We start from the raw sequence: 24,969 nt of genomic DNA on the forward strand, positions 1-24,969 counted from the left end.
TTCAATTTAAAATGCTAAACCAGCTGGACCTGTCACAGTCCAGTCGACATGTTTTCAGGTCATTCTCAGTCAAATTCGTGAGGCTGGAGGGGGGATGGAGCGTCCTGTTGCTAGGCAACGCTGGGAATACCATCCAGGTCGGCAAATCGAATGTAGCATGGCTCGATAATGTAGACTTTTGTAGACTTTTGGTAATGTCGTGGCTCGTGGCCTGGCCGGTATTAAAAATAATATGCATCTAACAGTGCTTATGTAGTCATACGTTTATTGTATGTGTGCGAGTGAGTGAGTCTGTTTAGGCATTCACTTATATTAGACGAGTGAGACGACACTCCTATCTGGTATCATTATTTATTAGCTGGTCTGAATGTGGCAATAGCGAGGAAACGCCTGCCTGTCCTTTCCAATGCAGGATGCAGCCAGATAGTTCCTGCTTCATTAGCTGTCACTGTTGTTAGTTAGCACACGTTAGCTTAGCTTGTCGCTCCAGACAAGTAATGCTTTTAATTATTATTCTATTTCAGTGACTGTAACTGTAACGGCGGAGAGCGATGGGGCTGCCGCAGAGTTCCTTTCTGTCAGACGGGGGGACGAACAGTGGCTACCATGTCCATGGGGTAGGTAGAGTAGCCTATGTTTCTATATCAAATCACTGTAACTTGATATCTAAAATGTATGAGAAGAGAACCAAGCAGCCACTGAAAAGTGCACACTTCACATATACTGACATTCATGCTAGGAGTTGTTTACAAGGTTATTATTTGCATGTTATTGTTTTGACAGTGTTGTTGCAGTTGCACTCAACTATTTTGTAGCATTCATTGCCCTGTGATGATGAGGTGGCATTTGGCTGATATCCAGCAAACTAATTCACTTCACAGTGTGTGTGTGTGTGTGTGTGTGTGTGTGTGTGTGTGTAAGCAAGAGAGAGAGGGAGCTGTCAATGACATTCCAGACAGTGGTGGACAAAGTATTCACATGTACAAAATTGCAAATTACATTTTTTCCCACTATATTTGCAATTGAAATATGCCTTAAAGAAGTAGTTCACCCAAAATATTACTTATTTACACACCTCATGAAGCTGTGAATTCATAAATATTTTGCCTGAGCCAACAATTGAATTAGCCGCAATTTGCAATTTTAATAATGGGTTGAATCTAGAGTTGCAATACCCTCCATTGACAGCCCATTGATCCAAGCACTGATCTGTTTGTATTAAACAAGGTTAAACTCGCCAACATTGCAGCTGTAGGACAAGCTTGATTTATCCTCTCAAGCGTTTGTTTCAAAAAACTCCACCGTAGACATGTTATGAGCTACTTTCTGTCAGGACATTCCGTGCACTCATGCAGGTGATTATTAAGTATTGGAGTTTGGAAGCGCTCGTTTTCATTAACACGTCGTGCTGCTGCCTCCTGCATTATTTCAAATTCGAAACAGGTGATACACAGGGCCGTTCAGTGACTTTGATGAGTGCTTCCAAACTCCAACACTTAAAATAATCACCTACACGAAATGTCTTGACAGAAAGTAGAAACAAATGCTTTGCCGATTGAAAGAGGATAATTCAAGCTTGCCCTACTACAGCTGCAATGTTGGTGAGTTTAATGTTATCTAATACAAGCAGATCAGAAATTTCTATTTAGATCATTGGGCTGTCAGTGGAGGGTATTGCAACTCTTTAGAGACATACTTCCCACAGATTACAATCACCCAAGGACAGTTGGAAAACATGACTAATGACAAAAAACTCCCATATCAGCTGGGCGAAGTACATATGTGCAAACACAGCAGCAAAAAATGTGAGCTGCTGTGATAGGAGTAGGATATCAAATGCTACACAACCACCTTAAAGACTACTAATCATTGTGTGTACTGTGTATTCCTGCACTGCATCTGCATCGAGTGACCTCTGTACATATAAAATTATAAATCGATTTACTGGATCTTCTGACTTTCAATTGTACGTAACATACATTTTGATTTTTGCACTTTTGCTTTGGCAATGTAAACGTATGTTTTCTTGTGCCAATAAAACACCTTGAATTGAAAAAAATCATTGACTGTCAACTCCACACCACTGATTATTAAGTTAATGATGTTTAACCACTGGGACATAATTGCCATAACTTTGCCCAATACAATGCCTTGAGTTGACACATGGTGGTGACTCTGGTCACCCCCCTTGGGTTCAAGACAAGTTAAATCAGTGACGCTGTATTTTAACATTTCAGATTCAAGATAATTCTCCTGCTCAAATGGCCGGTCTGGAGCCCTTTTTTGACTTCATCCTGTCAATAGGAAATACCCGACTTGTGAGTAAACTGTCATGGGCTGGTCAAGCAAGACAAGCGACAACTGTCCATCTGTTATCTTATCATACTATAGGGGGGCAATTTCAGCCAATCAGGAGAGAGTACCCATTCATCAGGTAGTGTCATGATAGTGTTTTAGTTTCAATTTTGGTTGTTTATCCTGTATGAGTTCTCTCTCCTGGATAAAAGCTGGAGAAACGTACTGAACAAACACACAATATAAGAGCTATTTATTACGGAGCCACTGAATGGCCATGCATTCAAAAGATAATAATTATCTTGTACGGACAAGACAATATCTTGTACGTTATCTTGTAATGTATCCCTTATTTTAAATAATATCACTTTCCCTCCCTTTTATAGTACTTTTGAGTTTGCACAAAATTATTGAAATATATATTTTTTGATATGAAGGCCTTTATGCGCTTTATAAGTGTCTAAATTTGCCGTGCCTTTTTTTTTGCTCTACTCTCAGAACAAAGAGAGTGACCTGCTGAAAGACCTTCTAAAAGCTAATGTGGAGAAAGCAGTGAAACTGGAGGTGTACAACACTAAAAGCCAGCGGGTCAGAGAGCTCCAGGTTGTTCCCAGTAACATGTGGGGTGGTCAAGGCCTGCTGGGCGCCAGTGTTCGCTTCTGCAGCTTTGAAGGAGCCAATGAGAATGTTTGGCATGTCTTGGTAGGTGACCACTTTCCCAGTTTGATCTCCATCTCACAAGGGGAGATACTATTGTCTTTATCCGGAGATCTTCTAATTTGAAACTGTGTTCAAAGTAAACTGCTTCAAACCTTTGCTTAGATTTTGATTATAAAAAAATAATGAATAGTGAAAATAGCTGATCTACAAGCTAGGTCAAGACTCAAGACATCACACTGGTGCTTTCTGCTGAATGAAAGTGTTTTAAATGAGTTTTTAAATGTACTATATAAACACATTTGTTTTGAATTATCGTATAATTTTCAACTCTGATTTCTTTTTTTTAGGATGTAGAACCACATTCTCCTGCAGCACTGGCAGGTTTACAGGCACATCATGACTTCATTGTGGGAGCTGACCAGGTCATGCAAGATGTACGTTTTCATTTTCCCCCCTTTATTAATAGTTCAAAGATAGATAAGAATTGTATTTTATATATTGATAATTAGGTTTATGATTTTTCCCTTGCAGTCGGAGGATTTCTTTTCTTTGATTGAAGTCAATGAGGGGAAACCTCTGAAGCTGCTGGTGTACGACACACACACTGAACAGTGCAGGGAGGTAGTGGTGACGCCTAATGGAGCATGGGGAGGAGACGGAAGGTAGGGGCAGACCAAACCAGCATCAATACACACCATTAGCCGACTGTCTGTGTTCTCATAAATTATCAAGTAAGAGAACGGATTGGTTTTCTCTACAGAAACGTTAGTAGAAAGACTTTTGTTCAATCTTTAATAATGTCTGTTTTTGATTATAGTGTGCTGTACATGCACGATGAAGCCTCTTGAAGCAGACTGCTTCAAGAGGCTTCAGCGCAAAGGCGCTCGGGTGGCGCCACTGTTGAATCCACTGTGGTGCAACCGGCATTGTCGGGCGTCTAATACCGTCTAATATCTATGCAAACACAATTGGCCTGTTCGGGTGAGGGAGGGTGATATTGGGCCTTGTACAGTATGTACTCCTACAGGCTGGGATGGCACCTGTCAGCGGGGAGTGTTGGGCGAGGGGTAGGACGAAGGTTCTGAGTCTACATCCTCCCGGTGGGGGTTGCTCACTGGCAGGTGAGTCAGTAGGATACAACAGCAGCACAGAAATGTCTGTGCTGCGACAAAATAACGACAAAATTGGGGAGAAAAAGGGGGCTAGAAATGATTGGCTGAAGAGTGAAGCATGCATGTACACTCCTCTACGATTTATTACTGGCGATACTAACTTTTGAAACGTCGCATAAAGAATCAGGCATGTTTTCCACCCACTATTGTTATGCGAAATTAGGAGTTTGGTTCATTAAGATAAGCATTAGGTGGCACTAATTCTCTAGTCAGTTGAGACATGTATAATCCTAGCGTTGTTGTTTTCTTTGACTGTGGTGTGTCTGAGTGAGACACACGTACTGTACTGTACTCTTACTGTACTCGTACTGTACTCTGGGATTGTATAATAGGTTTAGACATTAACTGAGATATTATTATTATTATTATTACTTAAAATGACCTGCCACCACAGGTAGTCCACCATGTTGGGAACAAGCTGCGCAGTGTGCACATCGTTTGGAACGACCCCCTCCCCAGTGCTTTCAATGCTGCCCACTGTCACTGACTGTGGATATACTGAAATGCCCAAATCATATTCAATTCACCTCAGGCTAGTTTTTCATAATTTTTCAATGAACATGTACATGGCTTATACTTATAATTGTGGAATATCAAGACTACCTACTGTATGAGAGTTACAGTAAATGTTTGCAATGTCATAACGTATTTGGCTGTGAGATGCTCTTATAATCATACATAAACATACATCACATTCCGTGCTCGGCCAATCAAATCACAAAAGTTATTCACGCAAAGGTGATTACCTTTGGCGTCTTTTCTGCCCTCACTTTTATCGTCAATATGTACTTTGCTCAGCCAATCAAATCATCGCTATAGGCCAATCACAAGCCAATGTTTGTGTTCACACAAACCCGGAAAGCTGGGCATAGGCTAGCGACACTCAAATATTGAAGATGTTTTTCTTACTTTTTTCTTTCTCTTTTTTTTTCTTACCGTTTCCATTCCACAGGTATCACATTTTCTGAAGATACACTTCAGAATTAGCATAAAAACACATTTATGGAAACGTGGCTACTGGCTATTGTCTATTCACACCTTTGGCCATACAGTAGTACAGTATATATCATAATATCGTGTTGTTGACAGTGAGGTGGTTTGTTCATCTTTTATTTTAGCCTTGGCTGTGGTATTGGCTACGGATATTTGCACAGGATCCCAACCCGTCCACATCAGCCCAACGCTCCAAGCGAAACCACCCTGGAATCCACTGTGTCTCAAGTTGGCATCACTGAGGACATGCCAACATGTGACCACAATGAGGTACAGCTGCTTATTAAATCATTTGACTACATTTGGCCTAATTAAAATTATTGAATGGTTCCCATTTTGGGGGTGTTTTAACAGTCTAGCAGGAAATCACATGATTGCAAAAAAATAATAAAAATTAAACAGCCATCATCCACTTCCATGTTACTACATTTTTAGAAATGCCTTTTTCTTGGCTTCTGTGTTGTTCCCCATCATTTTTGACCATCATGCTATTTTCAACGGACCCTAACTAGGGAACGGATGGTTGCGCTGACTCAGGGGTGTTCCCCAGTTCAAATATGATTATTTTACAAATATTTTTGTCTTTTTGTGCGCTATAAAGATGATGTGACTGCTATTAGGATTAGTGGAAAAACTCTTGTTTTCTCAACTCAGATGTCATCGGTTGCTGTACCGAGTCCCTGTGGTGAAAGTGAGGTAGATCTCAGTCAGAGAGAACAGGTTGTTCTGGATCCCTGTCTATCCCCATCCACACAGACTGTTGCAGACCTTGGTATGAATATTTGTTGTGGTTTTGGTTCATTTTGATATATTCCTAATTCCCATTATGTTATGAGTTAACGTTTGAAAAATAAACATTTGTTCTCAATACCTCCAATTTCTCAGAGGCAATGACCCCAGACCTATCAGAGATGGTCTCTGCCATCGATATGAGCAACAACTCCATGTTTGTTAATTACGGAGATGCATCTAGTGATCAGTTTAGCTTGGGTAGGTACAGCCGATTGGAGTCGATGGGATTAGATCCCTTTCCGTTTTATAATGTCGTCTTTCCATTTAAAATTTTAAACCATTAAAAGAATGCATCTGTGTCATTTTAGATTGGTTGGATATTCAGTACTAGCAGATATACAAGCTCATAGCATGTCACTAAATCTTTGAAATTGACTCAAATCTTTGACTATATACGTGATTTGAGCCAATTTTAAAGAAACAAACAGTCCTTGACGCTTGAAAACTATTAGAAGACATCTGTAGAATCGGCTTCAGGTCTTGGGTTAATGTTTCCTATATCTTACAGATAACTCATCCATTGGCCAGATAGCGCCTTCATCACCAGAGGGGGAGGTGGAATTGAGCGTCAATGAGGAAGCTGAGGACAAGCTTCTTGTAGACCTGGTTACTATTCCCGACACTGAAGCCACAGGTGACATTGTTTGCCCTGACGTCACCAAAGAAGCTCCATACAACACTATTACCTCACTGGCACAAGGTATGGACATGTCCAGCTCAAAGTCTGAGTACACGGAGGAAGACGTCACAGAGTCGCCTGAACTACAATAGAAGAGTAGCGCTCAATAATTAGAAATACTACTCCTTTGAACTGTAGCTAGCGGAGGAGAGGGGGTTACTATAGCTATGCTTGCGCCCATATCATGTCGCCCTTTAGCTCAGCCATTTTATTTTCCAACATCACTGTAGGTAGGCGTCGAAAAAGAACCCGAGGAAGGTTTGCCTTTCCCCCCCACATAGGAAGCATTTTGAAGCATCCTGTTACTGTAGAGTTATTTTGAATAATAGCTAGATTCGAGCTACTCCACGAGTAGCATTCTTTCTAGTGCATTCTTTCTAGCTGCTAGGAAGAATGCACTCAGTGCAGAGCTTTGAGCTTTGACTGTTTGTCTCCTAGCAGGAGAAGTTACAATATCAGTATGTATGAACCGATACACGTTACCTATACAAGATAAATGTATCTGTTTTTTTCAGGCCATTTGGCCAAAAGGGGACATAGTGGGGATTGGTGTGGCTTCTCAAATAGGCATGTAACAATGATGGGCTAAAACTGGGTGGACACAATTCTCAAAATAATAACTGCTTCAGACTTCAGGTCATATGAGATAGCATCAGGATTTGTTTTCAAATCAGTTGGGAGTAGGTTGGTTGGTTGGTTGGTTACCGCTGGTTTTCTCCAGTTTCAAGCCCATTCCGTGACTTTTAGATATCGCCAGATGTATAAGTAGGCGAATGTCTCTGATTGTCGGGCTGCGTGAGACTGCACCTACAGCGATGTTGGCAAGACACATGACGGACCATGTCTTTGGAATGGCTTCTATACTTATCACGGTTAGGCTAATACCGTAGAAACCTATCACTTTTAAGTTGTGTCACTGGAATGCACTGGATTCTCGAGAGTATTCTTTTTTTAAGGGTTACCTTTGCTGAATGCAATATTATTGCACATCTTAATTAATTTTATTTAGATTTATTGCACATCTTAATTCATTTTATTTTCATTGGGTTTTGCTGGTCAGATTCTTAATACACTATGAATGTACCCACATTTTTCTTGACGCAAATGTCAAACCGATCAAACTGAGCCTCAGTTGCTGTTAAAATCCCATTTGCACACACAAAAAAGCCAAATCGGTTTAAGACGTTTCATGCACTTGTTGCTGTGTAGCCACCGTCACTGAAATGCTAAACTTGAAGGAAAATATAAGCCTTTCAACTATATGCAGTTCCATAAATGTACCATCATGCATCTGTTTTCTATACTATGTTTATAATTCTGGTTTCTGATGCTGATTATATGTTTTATGCAAATGTATTTCTGATCGGAAGGAGTCTTACTAGACACAGTCTTGTTTTCCTGAAACACCTTTTACTACAACTACACTATGTAGTATAGTAGCAAGTATTGAAGTATAAGATTTCTTATCTTAGCAAAAAAAAAGTATGTTGATTAATGGGGATGGGACAAGATACAAATTATTGCGATTACTTTTGTTAACCACTTGAATCCCTAGCATGCCTATTCTGGGGACTGGGGGGATGGGGGGTGGGGATATCCAATCTACCAGCTGACAATGCAGTGTGAGCTTGTAGATCTGCTATTTTTAGCAAATCGAGTGAAATAAAAGTGTACCAATGCGCTCTTTACAGGTCTAGAGGGATTAAGTGGTACGGAATTTGCAGCTCAACAAAAGCCAATTCATCCTAGTGTATAACGGAAAACAATTTCCAGAGTAATAATTAATCTCCACTTAGTCCACTATACAATTGTTGTGAGGTTTTTTTTTATCACGATAAACGTAACGATTATCGTCCAATCCATATTGATAATTGATACAGTCCACATCAGCTGGGGTTTCAGTGCTTTTATGGGTCATATAGCTTAGTGGGTAGAGGCCGAAGTGTGTGCCGAAGTGTCCCTGAGCAAGACACTTAACATCAGAGCGCTCATCATAGCTATCTGAGCAGCCATCAGCTGGGTGAAGCTGAAACTGAATTTCCGCCATGGGACAAAAACGTCTCCATTTCCCATCTATTGTTGAAAGATGTATGCACACAGACCCAGTTATCTTATTATTTAGCTTATAGCTTGGCATGAAATTGTTATGAACGAAAAGCCAATCTAAACCAGAATTAACTTGCATTGTTTGTTCCTATATGATTTTCATAAATGCAAGGCTGTTCAGCAAATACAAACTTTCAGACACTGATATTTCCCAGAAATATTTTCCCACGGCTAAATTCATTTTCTGTTTGTGCTACAAGACAATTACACAAATGTCATGTCATCTCTTAACGTACTTATATGTTGTCCAGGAAGAAAGATATGTTCACATTGGCTATTTTAATGTTTTTTAACCGTGACGTCCCTATGTTGTGTAAAAAATAATATCATATTATATGCGAAGTCATAATATGCGAACATTATCAAACCTTCACTTCAATCTTGGTCAATAGTTTTTTTGCCTGTGCATACTATACACACATACACATCGTGATACGAACAGATAATACAAGGGAGTAGAGACATTTGCCTTTCACTGCTAAATCACCTCTGAAGCCTTTGGTGTTTTTGTCGGAGTACTACGGAGTACTACGTTTTGAGACGTTTAAATTGTGTAGATTGATTTGTATATACATGTTCACTGCTAGCCTTCAATTTCATTTTAATTCAGCAACTTGACGTCCGTGACCGGGTGCTTTTCCAGGCTAGTTCACTGCAGCCAGTCGTCATAGCCATTTTCTCAGCCTTACAAAATTGCAACCGATACCTTAAGATTGAAGAAAGAAGTTATTTACTATTTGGACTACTTCTGGATATTATTCTCAAGTCAAGAGATTTAACATATCCAAATCCATCAATGTACATTGTTGATTTATGTTGGGTGTTTCTTTTAACTTGAATTACAAAGTTGTAATGTTTTATGTATTTGTTTCTATTGAAGGAGACACAATGAAAATATTGTACAATTTAGAGCTTAATTGTTGTATTGATAAGAACACAAAATGCCACTTGAAGTAATAAATGAATACCTAGCAAGATTATTAGTTTTGAATTTTGAATTATTTTATTATTTAGACCTTTTTTCTCTGTTGAACTTCACTTTGATTAGTTTTCAAGGTGGGTTTGCGCCACTACGCGAAACGTTGTGTACTGGCTATTTTCACTGGTTTTCTTTTTTTCAGTCTTCAGGGCAGTTAGTTATACAGGGTACCGGATAAACAAATTGAAAAGAGACTAGACTGGTGCCCGAGTCGGTAACGATGGAAGTTGGAGATCCATGCCCCACCCAGCTATGCAATACCCGTTGTACCCGTGCCAGAGTACCCGTTCCACCATCTGTCTGTCCCTTTTATGCCCATATATGGAGATGTCTGTGTCCCTTTATTCCTATATATGGAGTTCTGGCATCTCATGCTTGGTCTGACTCAGCTCCCCGTGCACGGTGTTGTGCGTCACGCATCCGGTTGCGGTATGCTCGGGTACCTTTTGGCATAACAAAGGTGATCTGACTGTAACTGACCTAGACCTGCGTCTATTAGCCAATGTATCATTCTATTGAGCTGGTCAAGTCAAAGTGATGTACGTACTGTACAGTGACTTGGTGCATTTATAGATACTATAGAGCGGTGCCCGTTGGAGCCTCTACAGCTGTGTCCGTTGGGCACTGGCCTACTTGGAACGATGCAAGTTGGAAATGCATGCCCCACCCAGATATTATGTCTGTGTCCCTTTTATGCCCATATATGGAGTTCTTTGTCAGGCATGCCCAAATATGGAGTCTATGCAGACGTCAGAATGATGTCAGACCAGGCCAGCTCCATATATGGACACTGGGCAGGGGCCCTGTCCAGAGCCCGGGCAGAGGCCTTTTTGGGGCGGTTCTGGACAACCGTGGGTCCGACCGACTCGACACCAGGCACTGCAACCTCTGTGGGGATGTGGAACGTGTGTGTCGAATTTGAAGTTGGTGGGGCGAACGGTTCTCAAGTTACGTGAATCACACACACACACACACACACACACACACACACACACACACACACACACACCCATATCTTATCAAACATCTTCTGTTTATTCTTCAAAGTATACGTGATTCTTTCCAGAGGAAGACACAATGATAACTCCCTAAACCACTGAGCAATACTGGGTTTGCCTATCTTTTTCTTTTTCCACGATAAGGCTATAGCCCTTTTGGCTTGTAGTAAACATAAATCTAGAAATCTTTGTTCACTACTCTGAATCTTATGGCCAGGTGGGTAAAGACCTAATAGAAACAGTTTTGGGTCAAGCTCAATATCTATCGACAATATCTTCTGAATCTCCCTCCTCACTTCTTCCCAGAATTCTTTCACTCTTGGACATGCCCACAGACAATGGAAAAGTGTACCTTTGTCTTTACCACATCTGATACAAGTATCTGGAATATCTGCACTAAATGTATTTAATTTCTCTGGAGTGATATAGACCCTGAGCTTTAACTTCTTAACAGAAAACGGTTTCAATTGTAGTTTAAGTTATTCCGTTTGTTTCAGTTAACTACAGTATAATAACCCATCAGTTCTTTTCATTTCATGTCTAGAACCAGTGGCAAAAAGAGTGAATTTATGCTTTAGGACAGCAGGTGTCAGCAAATACCTCATTATGCTGTAGATCTCATCCTATACAGTGCTTTTTCTGTCATTGCACATGGCTCCAAAATACACTCCCTTTTTGTCTTGTTTTCTTTAATCTTTTTTCTTTTTAAAATAATAAATAACGTAACATAAATCAAATACATTATGAATGGGAGTGATTCGGATTGCGGTACCAACTTGACAGCACAGAGGCTATAAAGGTCCTGGTGAGGCAATACATAATTTCCCATGAGTATATATTATTCATAATATCCCACTGCAAAATGTGACCCTACGGATCCATTTGTACACTCAGAATTAAATGAAAACTCGGCATGTTACAGTATAGCTGCAAAAGCCCCCCCCAATAATTATACGTATATAAAGCTGCATTTGAAACCTTCAACATGGCAAATAAAAACCTCAAATTAATAGCGTATTGTTTTTTGTTTTGTTTTTCCTCATTGAAAGCACAACACTAACAATAGTGTTCCGAAGAGAGAGCAGCATTTGTGTGACACCATATGTTTGAGCGTGCGTCTTGCAGACGTACTTTAGGGAGCCTGCGTGAACTGATGATATATACTGTAGACACTAGGCAGCAGCATGTGTGTCACTGTGGTGTTAATATTAATGACCTACCCTCGGTAGAAGGGTACAAACAAACAAACAAACCAAATATATTTGTTGATGCTCAGCCTTTAGGAAACATTGGGATTAGAACAGCTACGGTGCACAGATATATTGTACAGCAGAGGACTAATCTGCCTCAATTATTTACCAGGGCACTCCTCCTCTGTGGAAGATGGGGGGATGGGCAGGTACTGTAGAGGCAGAGAGAGGCAACAGTCAGTGGGGGAAGAGTGCGAGAATGAACATCAGAGCATTTCTGCGTCTATCCAACAGAGGGCTCGAGGCTTTCTCAAGGAGTGCACTGATTTTAAGCAGCTTTTTCTCACAGCACATCAGCAGAACTAGTATTTTTGGACAGGGGTGGATATAATCCTCAGCTGTCAGTCATAGCTTATTAACTAGCTACGACTCTTTCTGATGAACACTGACGGTCAATTGAAGAAAGGAAAACAAACTTGTGTTTAACTGAGTGGTGATGATGATCACCACTCATTATTCAACGTCAAATTTACAGTAAATTGTGTGACAATACGTCACACAATGAGCGTGAGACACGCTCAGGGTAAACAAAAAAACAAACAAAACGACTTAACTGTGTGTACTCTCGTGACATCATCCAGTTGAAAACATGTGGTTTGTAGAAAGCAACCAGCAGCTGGCTGGGTATCAGCCAGCAGGAGCCCAGAGAGACGTGAAGCCAAAAGGAGGCCACCTCCTCCGGAGGAGCATGCCTTGTCTTCGCCTCTCACGCTGCCTCAAAGGACATTGTGACGCAGATGAGTCCACTTGTCAGTTCGGCTTCCCCTCAACCATTTGTGTGGTGGTCCTTAATTGCTCTCAAGCATCAGCATAGAGTACCCCTTAAGACCAGCTTTGCAGCATGTCCAGCTGAGAAATGGCGTGATTACAGAAGGAGTGTGTGGGGGTGCGGAGAGGATGCATTTATAGACATAAGTAGGAAAATGAGAATTAAGAATAATTGCTTCAAATGGACTCATTTGCTGTGCTGCTTTTTCTTTCGTTCCTTTCTTCCTCCAAGCAAAAACTGCAGCAGCTCTCCATCATTTCTCATTATGACCCTCTGGGTGGTGTGTGTGGGGCCATCCTCTTATGTCACAGGGTTAATCCCACCTCTGGCAAAGTGACATTTCACGATGCTCCACTGACTAGGAACTAAATGACACGCTCGTATTCCTGAGCAACTGAACGAGTTAAAACAGGCTAAACAGATGTAATATGACCATAGATGTGATATCGGGTTGAATTTCCTCTGCAAAACTTGCCCAAGATGTCTCTGTCGTGTTGTGCCTGGGATCCAGAACACCTTGTTCTCCCTGACTGAGTTCTATACATCCCTTTCACCTCTGGGGACTGGTCGATTCAGCAAACTGATGACATCCGAGTTGTTTGATGTGTCATTTTCATGTGAGCATCAGGGAAACATTGCATGCACATGCACCCACCAGTAAAATAACCCCTGCTGTATGTTAGGATTTTACAGTACATGTCATCATTCCCCTCATGCAATTGAACAACACACACTGCAAACCCCATCCCCACTCCCCAGTGATATTGGGAGACACATTAGCATACAAGCTGCATGTCGTGTTCCTTCACATTGTTCATTATACTGAGCCAGAGACTAATCCCAGTGAGTGCCTGCCGGTGTTAAGACTACCACTGTACTGTACCAGTCTATAATTGCATACAACAGATCATAGCATCAAAAGGGCTAAAAGCAATAACGGCTACAGTGAATAAACTTGGTATGCGGTTTTGCAATTTTGGAATTATCAGCTCTACAGATAGTGTCTGCTTCGCAGCATCACCTCTTCAGACACAACTTCACCCTCTTACTTTTTCCAATTGGCGTCTGGAAAGTAAAGAGGAGAACGCTATAGCTTCAGCCTGATGAGTTGGTATTTGTATTCCCTTTGGAGGGCCACCAAACAACGCCGTTATTGGATTGACATCTATAGTTGAGTTACAAATATACGAAAAGGTATTAAATATCTCTGTCCAAAATGCAGTCAGTCTGGGACACGACCAAAACATGTGGCCAAGCGTAGCTGACTCCTGACCACACCTGGCACAGCCTGGAACTGAGTCTGGATAAATCTAGTCTGCTAGGGGATAAATGTAGTCTATGTAAAACCTTAAATTGTAACAACCCATGTCTACTGCATATTGAGGATGAATGTACCAATGAGACTGCCAACTGCCAGGTTAAATCTGGTAAATCCCTATCTATAGCTCCTCCCCCTTTTCACACGCTCAAGTGATGGAGAAGCCACCCTCTGAATGGTGTCATATAGCCTAGAAACTATGCCCCTGTCAACCGGGGTTTGTTTACTGTTGAGTGAGAAAACAATGTTTATGTTTAACATTAAGCTAATCATCTGGGGAGTGGGGACCCCCAGAGTCACGTGGGGACCCCCCCGGGGGTTCCGGCCCACAGGTTGAGAACCACTGCTGTAAGATCATGAGTGATGCTTTTAACGTGCCTGTCAAACTGTCAACCCATTGTTCATTTTGATCAGGAGGGTGAGCTTACAGTATATCTTCTGTTCTAATCTGAAGCCTTTCTGCAGGGGTGAGGAAAATGAGTTAACATTCTGATCACATTGTTCCGAACATATTGGGGCTGCTGTTAGTTTGTCCATGATGATGTCCAGCCTTAATTCCTTCGCCCATTTGCTGTCGTGCCTCTGTCCCCCACTCAATCACACACATGAATGGAAGAAGGTAGAAGTTGGTTCCAGGCAGAATGATCGCCTTGTCCCTTTTAATGATGCCAGCATTTCTCTCTGCTATCCAATACCTTGCCAATATCAGGTTCTTTCATAGTCAGTCAATCCTACTTCCTAGAAATGTCTGTCTGTCTGAGACACTGCATTTTCACACAGGCATTGACCATTATATTATGGAGGGCGTAACACAGCCCTTTTTTCAATTTAAAGCTGTTCCCTTATTAATAGGCCACATTGTCGATCACATAATTTGGTGTTCATATATTCAAACGGTTAAGGACTAGTATAATGTAATTTCATTAAATTGGTAGTGGCAGTCGGCATGTCATGATGAATTATATTATTTAATTTATTTTGTATCACATCTTCAGAGCTTATTTGAACCAATGATTGGCAGAACATATTACATTCTTGTTGCCAAGCTTTGAGTCATTGCCTCATTACAAACCTGTGCCTGCCCTTGTTTTTACAGAGCAGAATACAGAAAAACTGTCAATGAAGTAGGTCAGATCAACATGAAAACAAATCCTGTACGTTTCTCTGTACTCATGTTTTACCTTCTGCCAGTGCTATATGCAACAAAACATAGGAAAGACAACTTTCATGTTAGGATATTTTGCATAGCATTTTTCCAGTGATGGTGCTATAGGAGGCAAACCATCTAGAAGTCTATTATTTATGCTCAGACACAGCCAGGGACACAGCCAGCCAGGGACACACATAGCTGTCTATAGGAGTGGTTGCACCACTCCAAAATCACGGCACTCCATCTTTAATGCAAATGTGCATGAAGCACACGTGCGCTCACGTGCACACGCGTGTCTTGGTCAAGATGTCATCAATGTGCCACTGTGCCGATCTCAATCCACATAAGAGAAAGAACCACAGCAAAAGAACAGGCCTAATATTTTTCCTCTCAGTTTAGTATTGATTTTTCGTTTCGTTTGGTCAGTGTACGGAATGTGATCGAGAACTCCTTTTGGTCGAGGCGGGAATGGCAAATTGTCCTGCAGAGGAAAGATTTGATTTGGCAAACCTTCATCCTGAGTGGATGAAGGTTTGCAACTCAGCATATAGCTTCTTCTGTCGGCTTGTGTTTGAGACATATTTGTTGTGACACCTCCATCACTATCCAGGGATAGCTCTATGACCAGTTAGGGAGTCGTCTCATGGAGTTATTCTCATTTTCACCTCACTTACAGCCCACAGGGTATGCCGCCCACACGGCAATGCACCTCCTACTCCTCATATATAACGTATGGGGGATAGTGCTCTTATTTCTAAACCGATGCAAATGTGCTTGGTCAGAAGGTTTTCTGTTGTCAACAAACTCAAACAAAGAATACAAATAAACATAAATAGTATATACCTACATTCAGTAGAGAAGAATATAAAGAATATACCCTATTGGCCTGAATATAAGACTACGTTCTTTTCCAATGGAAATATCCTTAAAAACCCGGGTCGTATTATAATAAGAGACTAATTGACATTCATTGTTCTTTTTCCGCAAATGAGTCTTGAAAAAATGGGGGTCGTCTTATAATCAGTCATTTTATATTCTGCACAATATACGGTAGTATAACAACTAACATTAGTTTTAGACTGTGTACATGTACAGCACATCCTCAAATATATAAGTGTAAAAATCTAATGTACGTAAATATCAGCAAAATGGTCTATAAACTAGTCAAATATTGTCCCACTAAAATCTCCGGCTGATATCGGTCAGCCAGCTGGTGCAAACAATGTACATGCACACAGACATGGGGGCATCACCCAATTCCCCGTGTAGAGACCAGATGTCGGCCCGTTTACTCTCATTGAGCCCACCTCTTCCGGTGGTGCTCCTTTGTTTTCATTCCAACAACTCTATATGTTATAATAGGAGTTGCCGACAGATTCAGTTGTGTAGCTCTGAATCTGTCTAGAGAGATTATGCACTAATGGATCTCTGACTGTGTTCAAATGTACTTAAATATTGAACACAGCCTGAGCAACTAAGCCGGGAGTTGTAGACGTAACCTCGATGTCAGCGTTGATAACGCTGATGAAGGCCACAAAGGCCGAAACGCATTCGTTATCCACGTCAGAGGTAAATAAATTCATACAAAAAGGACATACAATGAGTGCTGGCATTTTCTTCATTTCTATGTAACCTGGATGTCACCTCCACGGCCAATGCGACCATGCGTCATTCTTTTGTCATTTGGAAAATGTCAGCACTTAATGTTACATCATGTTACATGATTGTGTTACATTAAAGGAACATACTGGTGGTCCGAGCTACTCTATGTAGACCACCAGTATTTTGCTGAAACACAAATCAGTCCAACAATTAATTTAACCACTAATTTCAGCCGGTCGATTCTGTTAAGAGAGCACTAAAGACCTACCTTTTTAACAAAGTGTTTCTTTTTAACTACACTGGTTTTACCTCGAGACTCTATGCCCTCATATGTTTAGTTTCCTTTTCTTATTTTTGAGGGCCTATGTACAGCTTTTGTCCCCACATGTCTCATATTTGCCATTGACAATGAAAGGAGAAATTAGAACATTATGTGCCTCAAATATGATGTAAAAGAAAACACAAACATTAAATGCCATTGACAATGAAGGGAAAATTTACATCATATGTAAATACATAAATTCAGTTGGCAATGAGATGATGTATGATGATGTATAATATGCGCCCCTCACTTCACACGGGTGTGATTTATTTAAATGTAAATCCTTATTGTAGCGTAGCACTTTGAGATTTACACAAATATGAAGTGCATTATGAATGAAATCCATTAAATCTTTATGGTGGAGGTGAGGTGACATCCTGCCATTTTGTGAGGTTGTAGATCGGTTATTTGCTAAACGATTAAAGTTTTTGGCTCAATGGTTAAACATGAATATTGTATTTTTGCTCTTCACTGAATTATTGTCACGAGTCAACAACACACATGCAATGTGACATAGGCACACATACACACACACACACACACACACACACACACACACACACACACACACACACACACACACACACACACACACACACACACACACACACACACACACACACACACACACACACACACACACACACACACACAGTGTGACCATATGTGGCTCCTATGATAAAATGTGAGACATGGCAGAATACATCCCAAAAAGCCCTTCAGTCAGCTTTGATGGGGCTCTTCTCGTGTTAACGCTAAACGGCACTGCTTTATCTGATGGCACAAAAGGGTGTGTTTTTGTAGGTTGGCAGAAAGGATATGGCATTTAGGGGTTTTCTCAGCGGCATGGAGGAAAACATCCTGCTGGTGACAGGCAAAGAGGGATTTGATAGAGCACTGGTGCAGACAGATAAAATGTCCAGGAATTAAACTTCACAGTGCTTTCCAAGGCGTCATGTGGTGATGTAAAATGTGTTTTATCTTTCATTTCTGCCAATCTTTGCTCTAGATATTTCAAATATATAAATTATACCGTGCTTTTTCAAGAGTATGTGGGGTTTGTAACATGAAGACATACATTTGGTATACAGTGTAGCTAGTACTATAGCCTACTACCTACACTGCAGTATAGTAGGCTACTACTTTCATGCTCTGCATTGAATGTTTGTTTTGTTGCTATTTAGCATTTTGTAAACTCCTGATAGGGGAAAACGAGAAAGCTTCTGCTGTTCAGTACTTAACCATGGCCGTGTGTGTGTGTGTGTGTGTGTGTGTGTGTGTGTGTGTGTGTGTGTGTGTGTGTGTGTGTGTGTGTGTGTGTGTGTGTGTGTGTGTGTGTGTGTGTGTGTGTGTGTGTGTGTGTGCGCGCACGTGCATTTGCATTAAGTAGAAAATGTGCTGTCTGACTGTTATCACTTTGGGCCAGAGTCACGTTAAAAAGCAACAGCTGAGCTATAACGTTCAGCCTCTGCAGCAGAAACCTTTCTTTGTAATTACCCTCCACCTGGGGAAGAAAGATACCCCCCCGTTCCTCCCCCAGGTGTGAAACTTGCTCATTTTAACAGAACTGCTCCAACTTGCCTGTTCCCTGCCAAGAGTCGACCCCTTTCCACGGCATGCACATCCCTAACGTTGCGTCACGTCAGCAGCCATTTGTTAGCCGAGTCATTAAATCTCTATTAGTATGTGTACACGGATGACAGTCAAGTCGACAGCATTATAATGATCTATCATAATTAGGTGCTGGTCGTTTCGGTCAGACATAATTTGTGTTCTCTCTCTTTAGCACGCGCTGGCACGCGCGCACGCACACACACACACACACACACACACACACACACACACACACACACACACACACACACACACACACACACACACACACACACACACACACACACACACACACACACACACACACACACACACACACACACAGTTCAGTGTGTGTGTGTGTGTGTGTCAGTTCAGTGTGCATGAGCTGTGAGAGGGTTCCGTGTTTCATTGCGAGTGTCCACTGCAGCGTGAAAGGGACAGCTTATTTACCTTGTGATAGGCAGTGGTGTAAAGTAACTAAGTGCATTTACTCAAGTACTGTATTTGAGTACAACTTTGAGGTATTTCTTATTTTCATTACTTTTACTTCTACTCCACTATATATCGGAGGCAAATATTGAACTTTTACTCCACGAAATGTAAACCTGTAGATTTTTATTATTATTACAAAACCCACTTCAGCCCTATATAATAATTCGGCCATTTGAAAGTAGCAGATCTACAAGCTCACAATGAGTCGCGAGCTTGTAGAATGTAGATCGTCTATATTTTCAAAATATTGCAGTATTTTTCCTTTTGGTAAGTATATTTTGATGCTGATACTTTTGCACCTTTCCGTAAGTCTAAGGCCCGACTCACACCTTTTGATCTAGCGTACAACATTGATGCATGCTAGATGTATACAAAGGGTGTGATACATCTTGCCCCAATGCATTTCCAATGGAAGTCACATGGTTTGACACAACATTTTTGTGTTGTACGGCTTTCGGCTGTGTTTCGACTGCCCCCCACCCCCTCATACAACACAAATGTTGTGTCAAACCATGTGACTCCCATTGGAAATGCATTGCGAGCTTGCATCAGCTATACATCTCATACAACAAGCATTCATCAATCTGTTGCGAAGGTGTGAGTCAGGCCTTAATTGTAACGGAGTACATTATATCTTCATTGCAGTGTTCATACTGTACTTTTACTTAAGTAAAACATGTACTACCTCCATCACCGTGGTATTTTCCTTTGTGATAGGAGGTAAACGGAGAACACCAGCTGGGGCTCTGACGGCCGTCGGCACCTGCATGCGTGTGATTAGTGTGATTAGTGTGACAAAACATCAAGGTGACTCAGAGAGAGAGAGAGACCTGGCTGATGATTGTTATCTTCAGTGTGCGTCAACACTGGTCTTTCAGACGTTAGCGGTGAGCGGATGGCAGGATAATGTAATGTGTATGCACATGTTTGCGCCTGGGAGGCAGTGTGTGTGTGTGTGTGTGTGTGTGTGTGTGTGTGTGTGTGTGTTGGAGAGTCTGTGCACCTGCGTATACAGTATGTGGTTTGCCTTTTATCTAGACTCAGGGTGGCATGGGGTGGGGATTAGGGATCAGGGGCTTATTGTACTCTGGACTATAACCCAAAGGTTCCCCAGGAGCATCTAACATTTCGGTGCTCTTGGCAGATAAGACAGATGTGTCTCCTCTCCACAGTGATCCATCTGTGGCTCGGATCTCAACCTGCTCCAAGCATGCTCTCTTGAGTCTCGACACCCTTAAGCTCTCACAAAGCAATTCTCTGAGACGAACAGAAGGTTTCTTCGGACTAAATAGTTTCTTTCCATTATTTAGGGGCGTGGCGGTGGCTCAGGGTTAGAGTGGCCGGATGGCAACCACAAGGTTCCCAGTTCGATCCTGGGCTCCCCCAGAGTTGGTGTCAAAGTGTCGTTGAGCTGCCTGGGCCGTGGCTCAGCGGTCCAGGCAATCCAGTCTGGCAGTGTGCCACGGGTTCGACTCACCGATCCCCACAGCCTTTACTGCATGTCACCCCCCTCCCCCAACTCTCTCCCCATTTCCTGTCAGACAGTACATTGTGCATTAAAACACATAGGAACAGTAAGCTACATAACATACTGTACTTGGCATATTATATTCAATGGGGAAGTTTTAAGCATGGGTTGGCAGTTCAGACCCTTAGGCTTAGAGCATAGATTAGGTGATGCCAGCTAAAAAATACCCTGAAAGTGATCAAGAATGTTTCATGCATGCACTATACAGCTCTCAAATAGCAATTAGCTTTGCTGGTCTCAGTGGCATAATAATTATAACTATAAAACGACAAAGTCTTCCCATATAGATTTAGCGGCAAATTACTGTGTTGTACGCTATCGTTGGATTAGTCTGGATTGGCAGACCGTTTGATTGCTTATCTTTTGTCTCTATGGCAACCCAGGGCCGGTGTGTAGGATGCAATTGCAGGGTGCTGCTACTGTCTTTCATTCCCTCTGTTTGTCCACCTGCTGCCGTCTCCTGTTTTCTACCCATTTATATTCAAATTGTTTAAAGCACTGCTTTCCAACCTTATTTTCTTGGAGCCCATCACACACATCACCCCTATACTGGCCTCCTTCCTAGCGATGGCCATTTGGAGAAATGTAACCGTTAGGCCTTACCAATTAATTACCGATTAATCATTAAGGAAGGCGTAGAGCAGCCAGTTTTACGAGCAAGCTCCTCAAAAATGCTATTAGCAGAATCTGTTTTGAGTGATGACTCCAAACAGACATGGCCTCAGTTTGACTATGTCAAATAAATGTATTTTTTATGGTATAGGGCAGGCCTTCTTAGAAACTGGTCAATGCTGTCACTATTATTTCAAACTTTTGCTTCGATTACAATTAATGAACGATTTATATGAAAGAAATATAGTGAAAATCGCAGATCTACAAGCTCACAAGTCACGTGTTGAAATGTTGTGATCTTGTAGATCGCTTTTTGTACGCTGCCAATGAACGATGATACAGGGTTACATGGTTAATCAGACTAATTATTTTTGTTGTGTTTCCTTGCTGAAATGTTCAGCTTTTTCATGATTGACATATGGTTGTTTTTGTTGCAGTTTCAGGGAGAGTTAATTTGCAGGTTATCTCCTCCAGCAGCTTGTAGGCAGGAGTCAAAAAGTAATCTCAGGGGAAACCAATGCTGGATCTGCACGTTTCCATGATGTGCCGTGAAGTATGAACAAGCCCCACTTCACAGCACGACTATTCTGAGAGCTCTATAGATTAACATTTTATATCCGTAATCGTCGCAGAAGTGGTGCCCTGAAGTTTACCATCTGCCTCGTGCTGCATCACCTCCATTTTCCGCCCACTTAGCATTTCAAATTTCAGGATTTGTTAAACCATTTTGACCTGAGATCAGATTCTAAAAATGTCTTCTACATCCTGACAGATTTCTGAAAAAGCTATGTTTCTATGTCAGTGGTTCTTCGATTTTTCAAAAATAGCAGACCTACAAGCTCGTAGCGCGCCACTGTATGAGCTTGTAGATCTGCTATTTTTCAATAGCTAAAGCATAACATAATGCTAACACCAAAAGGGGTTCCCGCCCAAAATGGACCATTATTAAGTCCTGAGGCCGATTCTACAAATGCCTTCTAACACAAGTGGTTCTCAAGTGGCTAATGTGAAATGGCACATACACATACATGTGCGTATAGACACTGATAAACAGTATAATCCCACACGACCGTGGCATGAAGCATATAATGCAACCGTTGGTATACAGGGTGATGATTGTGTAGATTAGCAAAACTCAGGCTTCCTTTATGTAATGTGTGGTGGCTCTAACGGTAGCACATTGTCATCTTAACCACTTTTAAGCTGCATTAAAAAATAAACATTTCCCCAAAACATTGTTTAAAATGCACAGACATTGTGCACAAGTATCAACAGCACGGAAAGAAAAACTGTTCATAAAACATTGTGGCGGACTACATGATTCTTTTTCACTAATGTGTTCTTTTAGACTCATGAGGCTGCCCAGTCAAACAGCTTATAAAACAATTAACAGGGAATTAATGAGAAACAAGGGAAATTATGTTGGAAGTTGTAATAATGCCATGCAATGTACTTTGCATACTGTAACTGCCCCAGGAATTTCATTTCTACACTCAGCTACACGGTGATATTAGGCTTTGATCTATAAAATAATTGCTTCATGGTGAATGGTTTTTATGATTGCATTTGTCCGGGGCTTCTCTGCTAATATTGGTCTCAGACTATACTGCCCTACAAAGATAAAGTGCAGTAACAATAATTGTAAATATGTTCTTGAGGTAATTGTTTATCCCCCCAAAATCACAAAGGCTAATTTGACCTTTGGGATACACAAATAAGTCGGTGTCCAAAAACCTAGTAACTGTAAAGTTTGGCTTTGTCGCAGATACGACGATATGAGTGCTATGAGCTTGTATCTCAGTATATTATGGAATAGTCAACCATGTGCTATATTCATACAAATATCTAAAATGGCTCAGATGGGTTTTAATGGGTTAACGTTAAATGAAAGGCGTTGACATGCTTTTCTGTCTAAAACGGCAAATTAAGTCATTTCTGAACCTTCACATTTTAAAAGCTGGCATTCCCCCCCCCCCTCTTATCAGAGGAGGCAAAATGGAGCTATAGATTTCCTCCAGGATTGCCATTATCTTGACAGTTACTGTACTGTAAAGGGAGGCGGTTTCTTGTGGGTTCTGAGTTGTCACAGTCAGATACATAGACACTGTGGCTTCCGGGATCCGTATTATAGGGGTCCTCAGAGTTAGGGGACGTGCCTACAAAGGGCATCTACTGTACGGACGGCTACAATTCGAAACGGGCCCCCGTAAAAGTCTGAGTCCCGTCCCACCCTCCTTTTCCCCTTACTATATATATTTCTTCCCTTATATGATGATTTCCTGTTTTTTTGACAGGTGAAAACCTGACCTAACCACGCTCATGAAATCACTCGATATAACTTTCAAGTCATACCAAAACGCGGCTGAAACAGCGCAGCCAATGCAAAGCCACAACAAAACACAGTCATTGAACCACACACACAACGTTGGAAAAAGACACAACGAAGACAGCGCTTCTTTCACCTGACAATTATATCACTATGTGATCAATTCTTGTTTATATAGAAGTGTATATATTTGTACGTCTCTAAATGTTCGGACAAATTGAAAATGGTGGACCCTGTTGTAAACGAGTGTAATGCTTGTTTGTAATGGAATTGAATGTTTATGGTGTCGTCCACATTAACAGTTTTGTATCAGGGATCTCCATATGGGCTTAATATTGATGACATCACGTGATGACCATATATGGGTGTGACTGACTGACACTGATTGACTGACTGGAAATGCACGATTTCATAGTTAACTACGACCTGTGGTCGCAATAATTCAGAAACAGATAAATCCATAGAACAATATAACATAGTGACAGTGCTCATGACATGCCGATCAAGAGACAGATTGTACGTGGGATACCAATCCCACGTGTTTTTGACTTTTTGCCTTTATTGATATTTATTAGTGAAGACAGACAGGGAAGTGGGAGGGAGAGAAGGGGAGAGACATGCAGCAAAGGTCTTCATGAACGGGACTCAAAACACGCTGTCAGGCCAGAGCCTATATGTGGCATGCGCCTGGACCACTTGGCCAGCGGGCGCCCCAAGATACCAATACTTTTTGCAATTTTAGTTGATATAGCCATAATATGTGGTCTCCGGGATAACGATTCATCAAGCATATTGCAGAGGAATCGTGTGGAACACATGGGGATGTAATCAATGTTATGTTTATTTAGTTATTCAAAATATGTCAAAACATATATGTGGCTGAAGGCCAATAGAAGTGACACGTGAGCTTTTCCTATTTTTGTGATATTGTAGTATATGACAAAGTAGGGCATCCTAAAAATACATGATTTGTTTGTTGGGTCTGCCTATAAACTACCTGTCTGCCCAATACACAAACCCACTGTTGTATGCATGTTTGTAATAATAGTTTGTGCTTTAAAACGGCTTTTAATGTAAAACCTAGATATTGGACATATTTAGTATAGTCGTATGGGGTATACACACACAGACTGTAGAGAAAAAGGTTTAGTGCACAATAAATGCCATGGTAAAGTTATTCATATACTGTCTTCTTAGATACTGTAAGCTCTCTTTAATACTCTGCTTGGACGAAACATGCATCATCTTTCTGTCTGGGTTGAAAAGGCAAGTCAGGAAGGGCCATAAGAGCCATATCAGCTCCATGGCCTTGTGGCTAGAATGTCTCCCC

The 24,969-nt window shown here is 41.3% G+C and overlaps 1 protein-coding gene across 2 annotated transcripts; it reads left to right on the forward strand.

Annotated features, from left to right (window-relative positions):
* Window positions 1–431: 431 nt before the first annotated feature.
* On the forward strand, window positions 432–8,146 carry LOC310868012 (Golgi reassembly-stacking protein 1-like). Of its 2 annotated transcripts, none has more exons than XM_083778214.1 (9): window positions 432–617; window positions 2,238–2,318; window positions 2,794–2,997; window positions 3,303–3,389; window positions 3,487–3,617; window positions 5,246–5,390; window positions 5,775–5,892; window positions 5,988–6,110; window positions 6,421–8,146. In XM_083778214.1, exons 1-9 carry the CDS (start codon window positions 552–554, stop codon window positions 6,681–6,683), a joined length of 1,218 nt encoding a protein of 405 aa, XP_083634340.1. In that variant the 5' UTR covers window positions 432–551; the 3' UTR covers window positions 6,684–8,146. The 2 variants fall into 2 exon arrangements, with proteins under 2 accessions (XP_083634340.1, XP_083634341.1); XM_083778215.1 differs by having other exon boundaries at window positions 6,006–6,110.
* Window positions 8,147–24,969: the final 16,823 nt, after the last annotated feature.

This window comes from Protomyctophum parallelum (assembly GCF_964188405.1).
Source record: "Protomyctophum parallelum genome assembly, chromosome: 12".
In the NCBI taxonomy this organism is placed as follows: domain Eukaryota; kingdom Metazoa; phylum Chordata; class Actinopteri; order Myctophiformes; family Myctophidae; genus Protomyctophum; species Protomyctophum parallelum.

Excerpts from the sequence above, each read along its gene's own strand:
- LOC310868012 (XM_083778214.1), top strand. The coding sequence starts at position 552 with ATGGGGCTGCCGCAGAGTTCCTTTCTGTCAGACGGGGGGACGAACAGT. Across the intron at positions 618-2,237 it reads GTGGCTACCATGTCCATGGG|ATTCAAGATAATTCTCCTGC; the intron begins GTAGGTAGAGTA and ends TTAACATTTCAG. Across the intron at positions 6,111-6,420 it reads TAGTGATCAGTTTAGCTTGG|ATAACTCATCCATTGGCCAG; the intron begins GTAGGTACAGCC and ends TATATCTTACAG.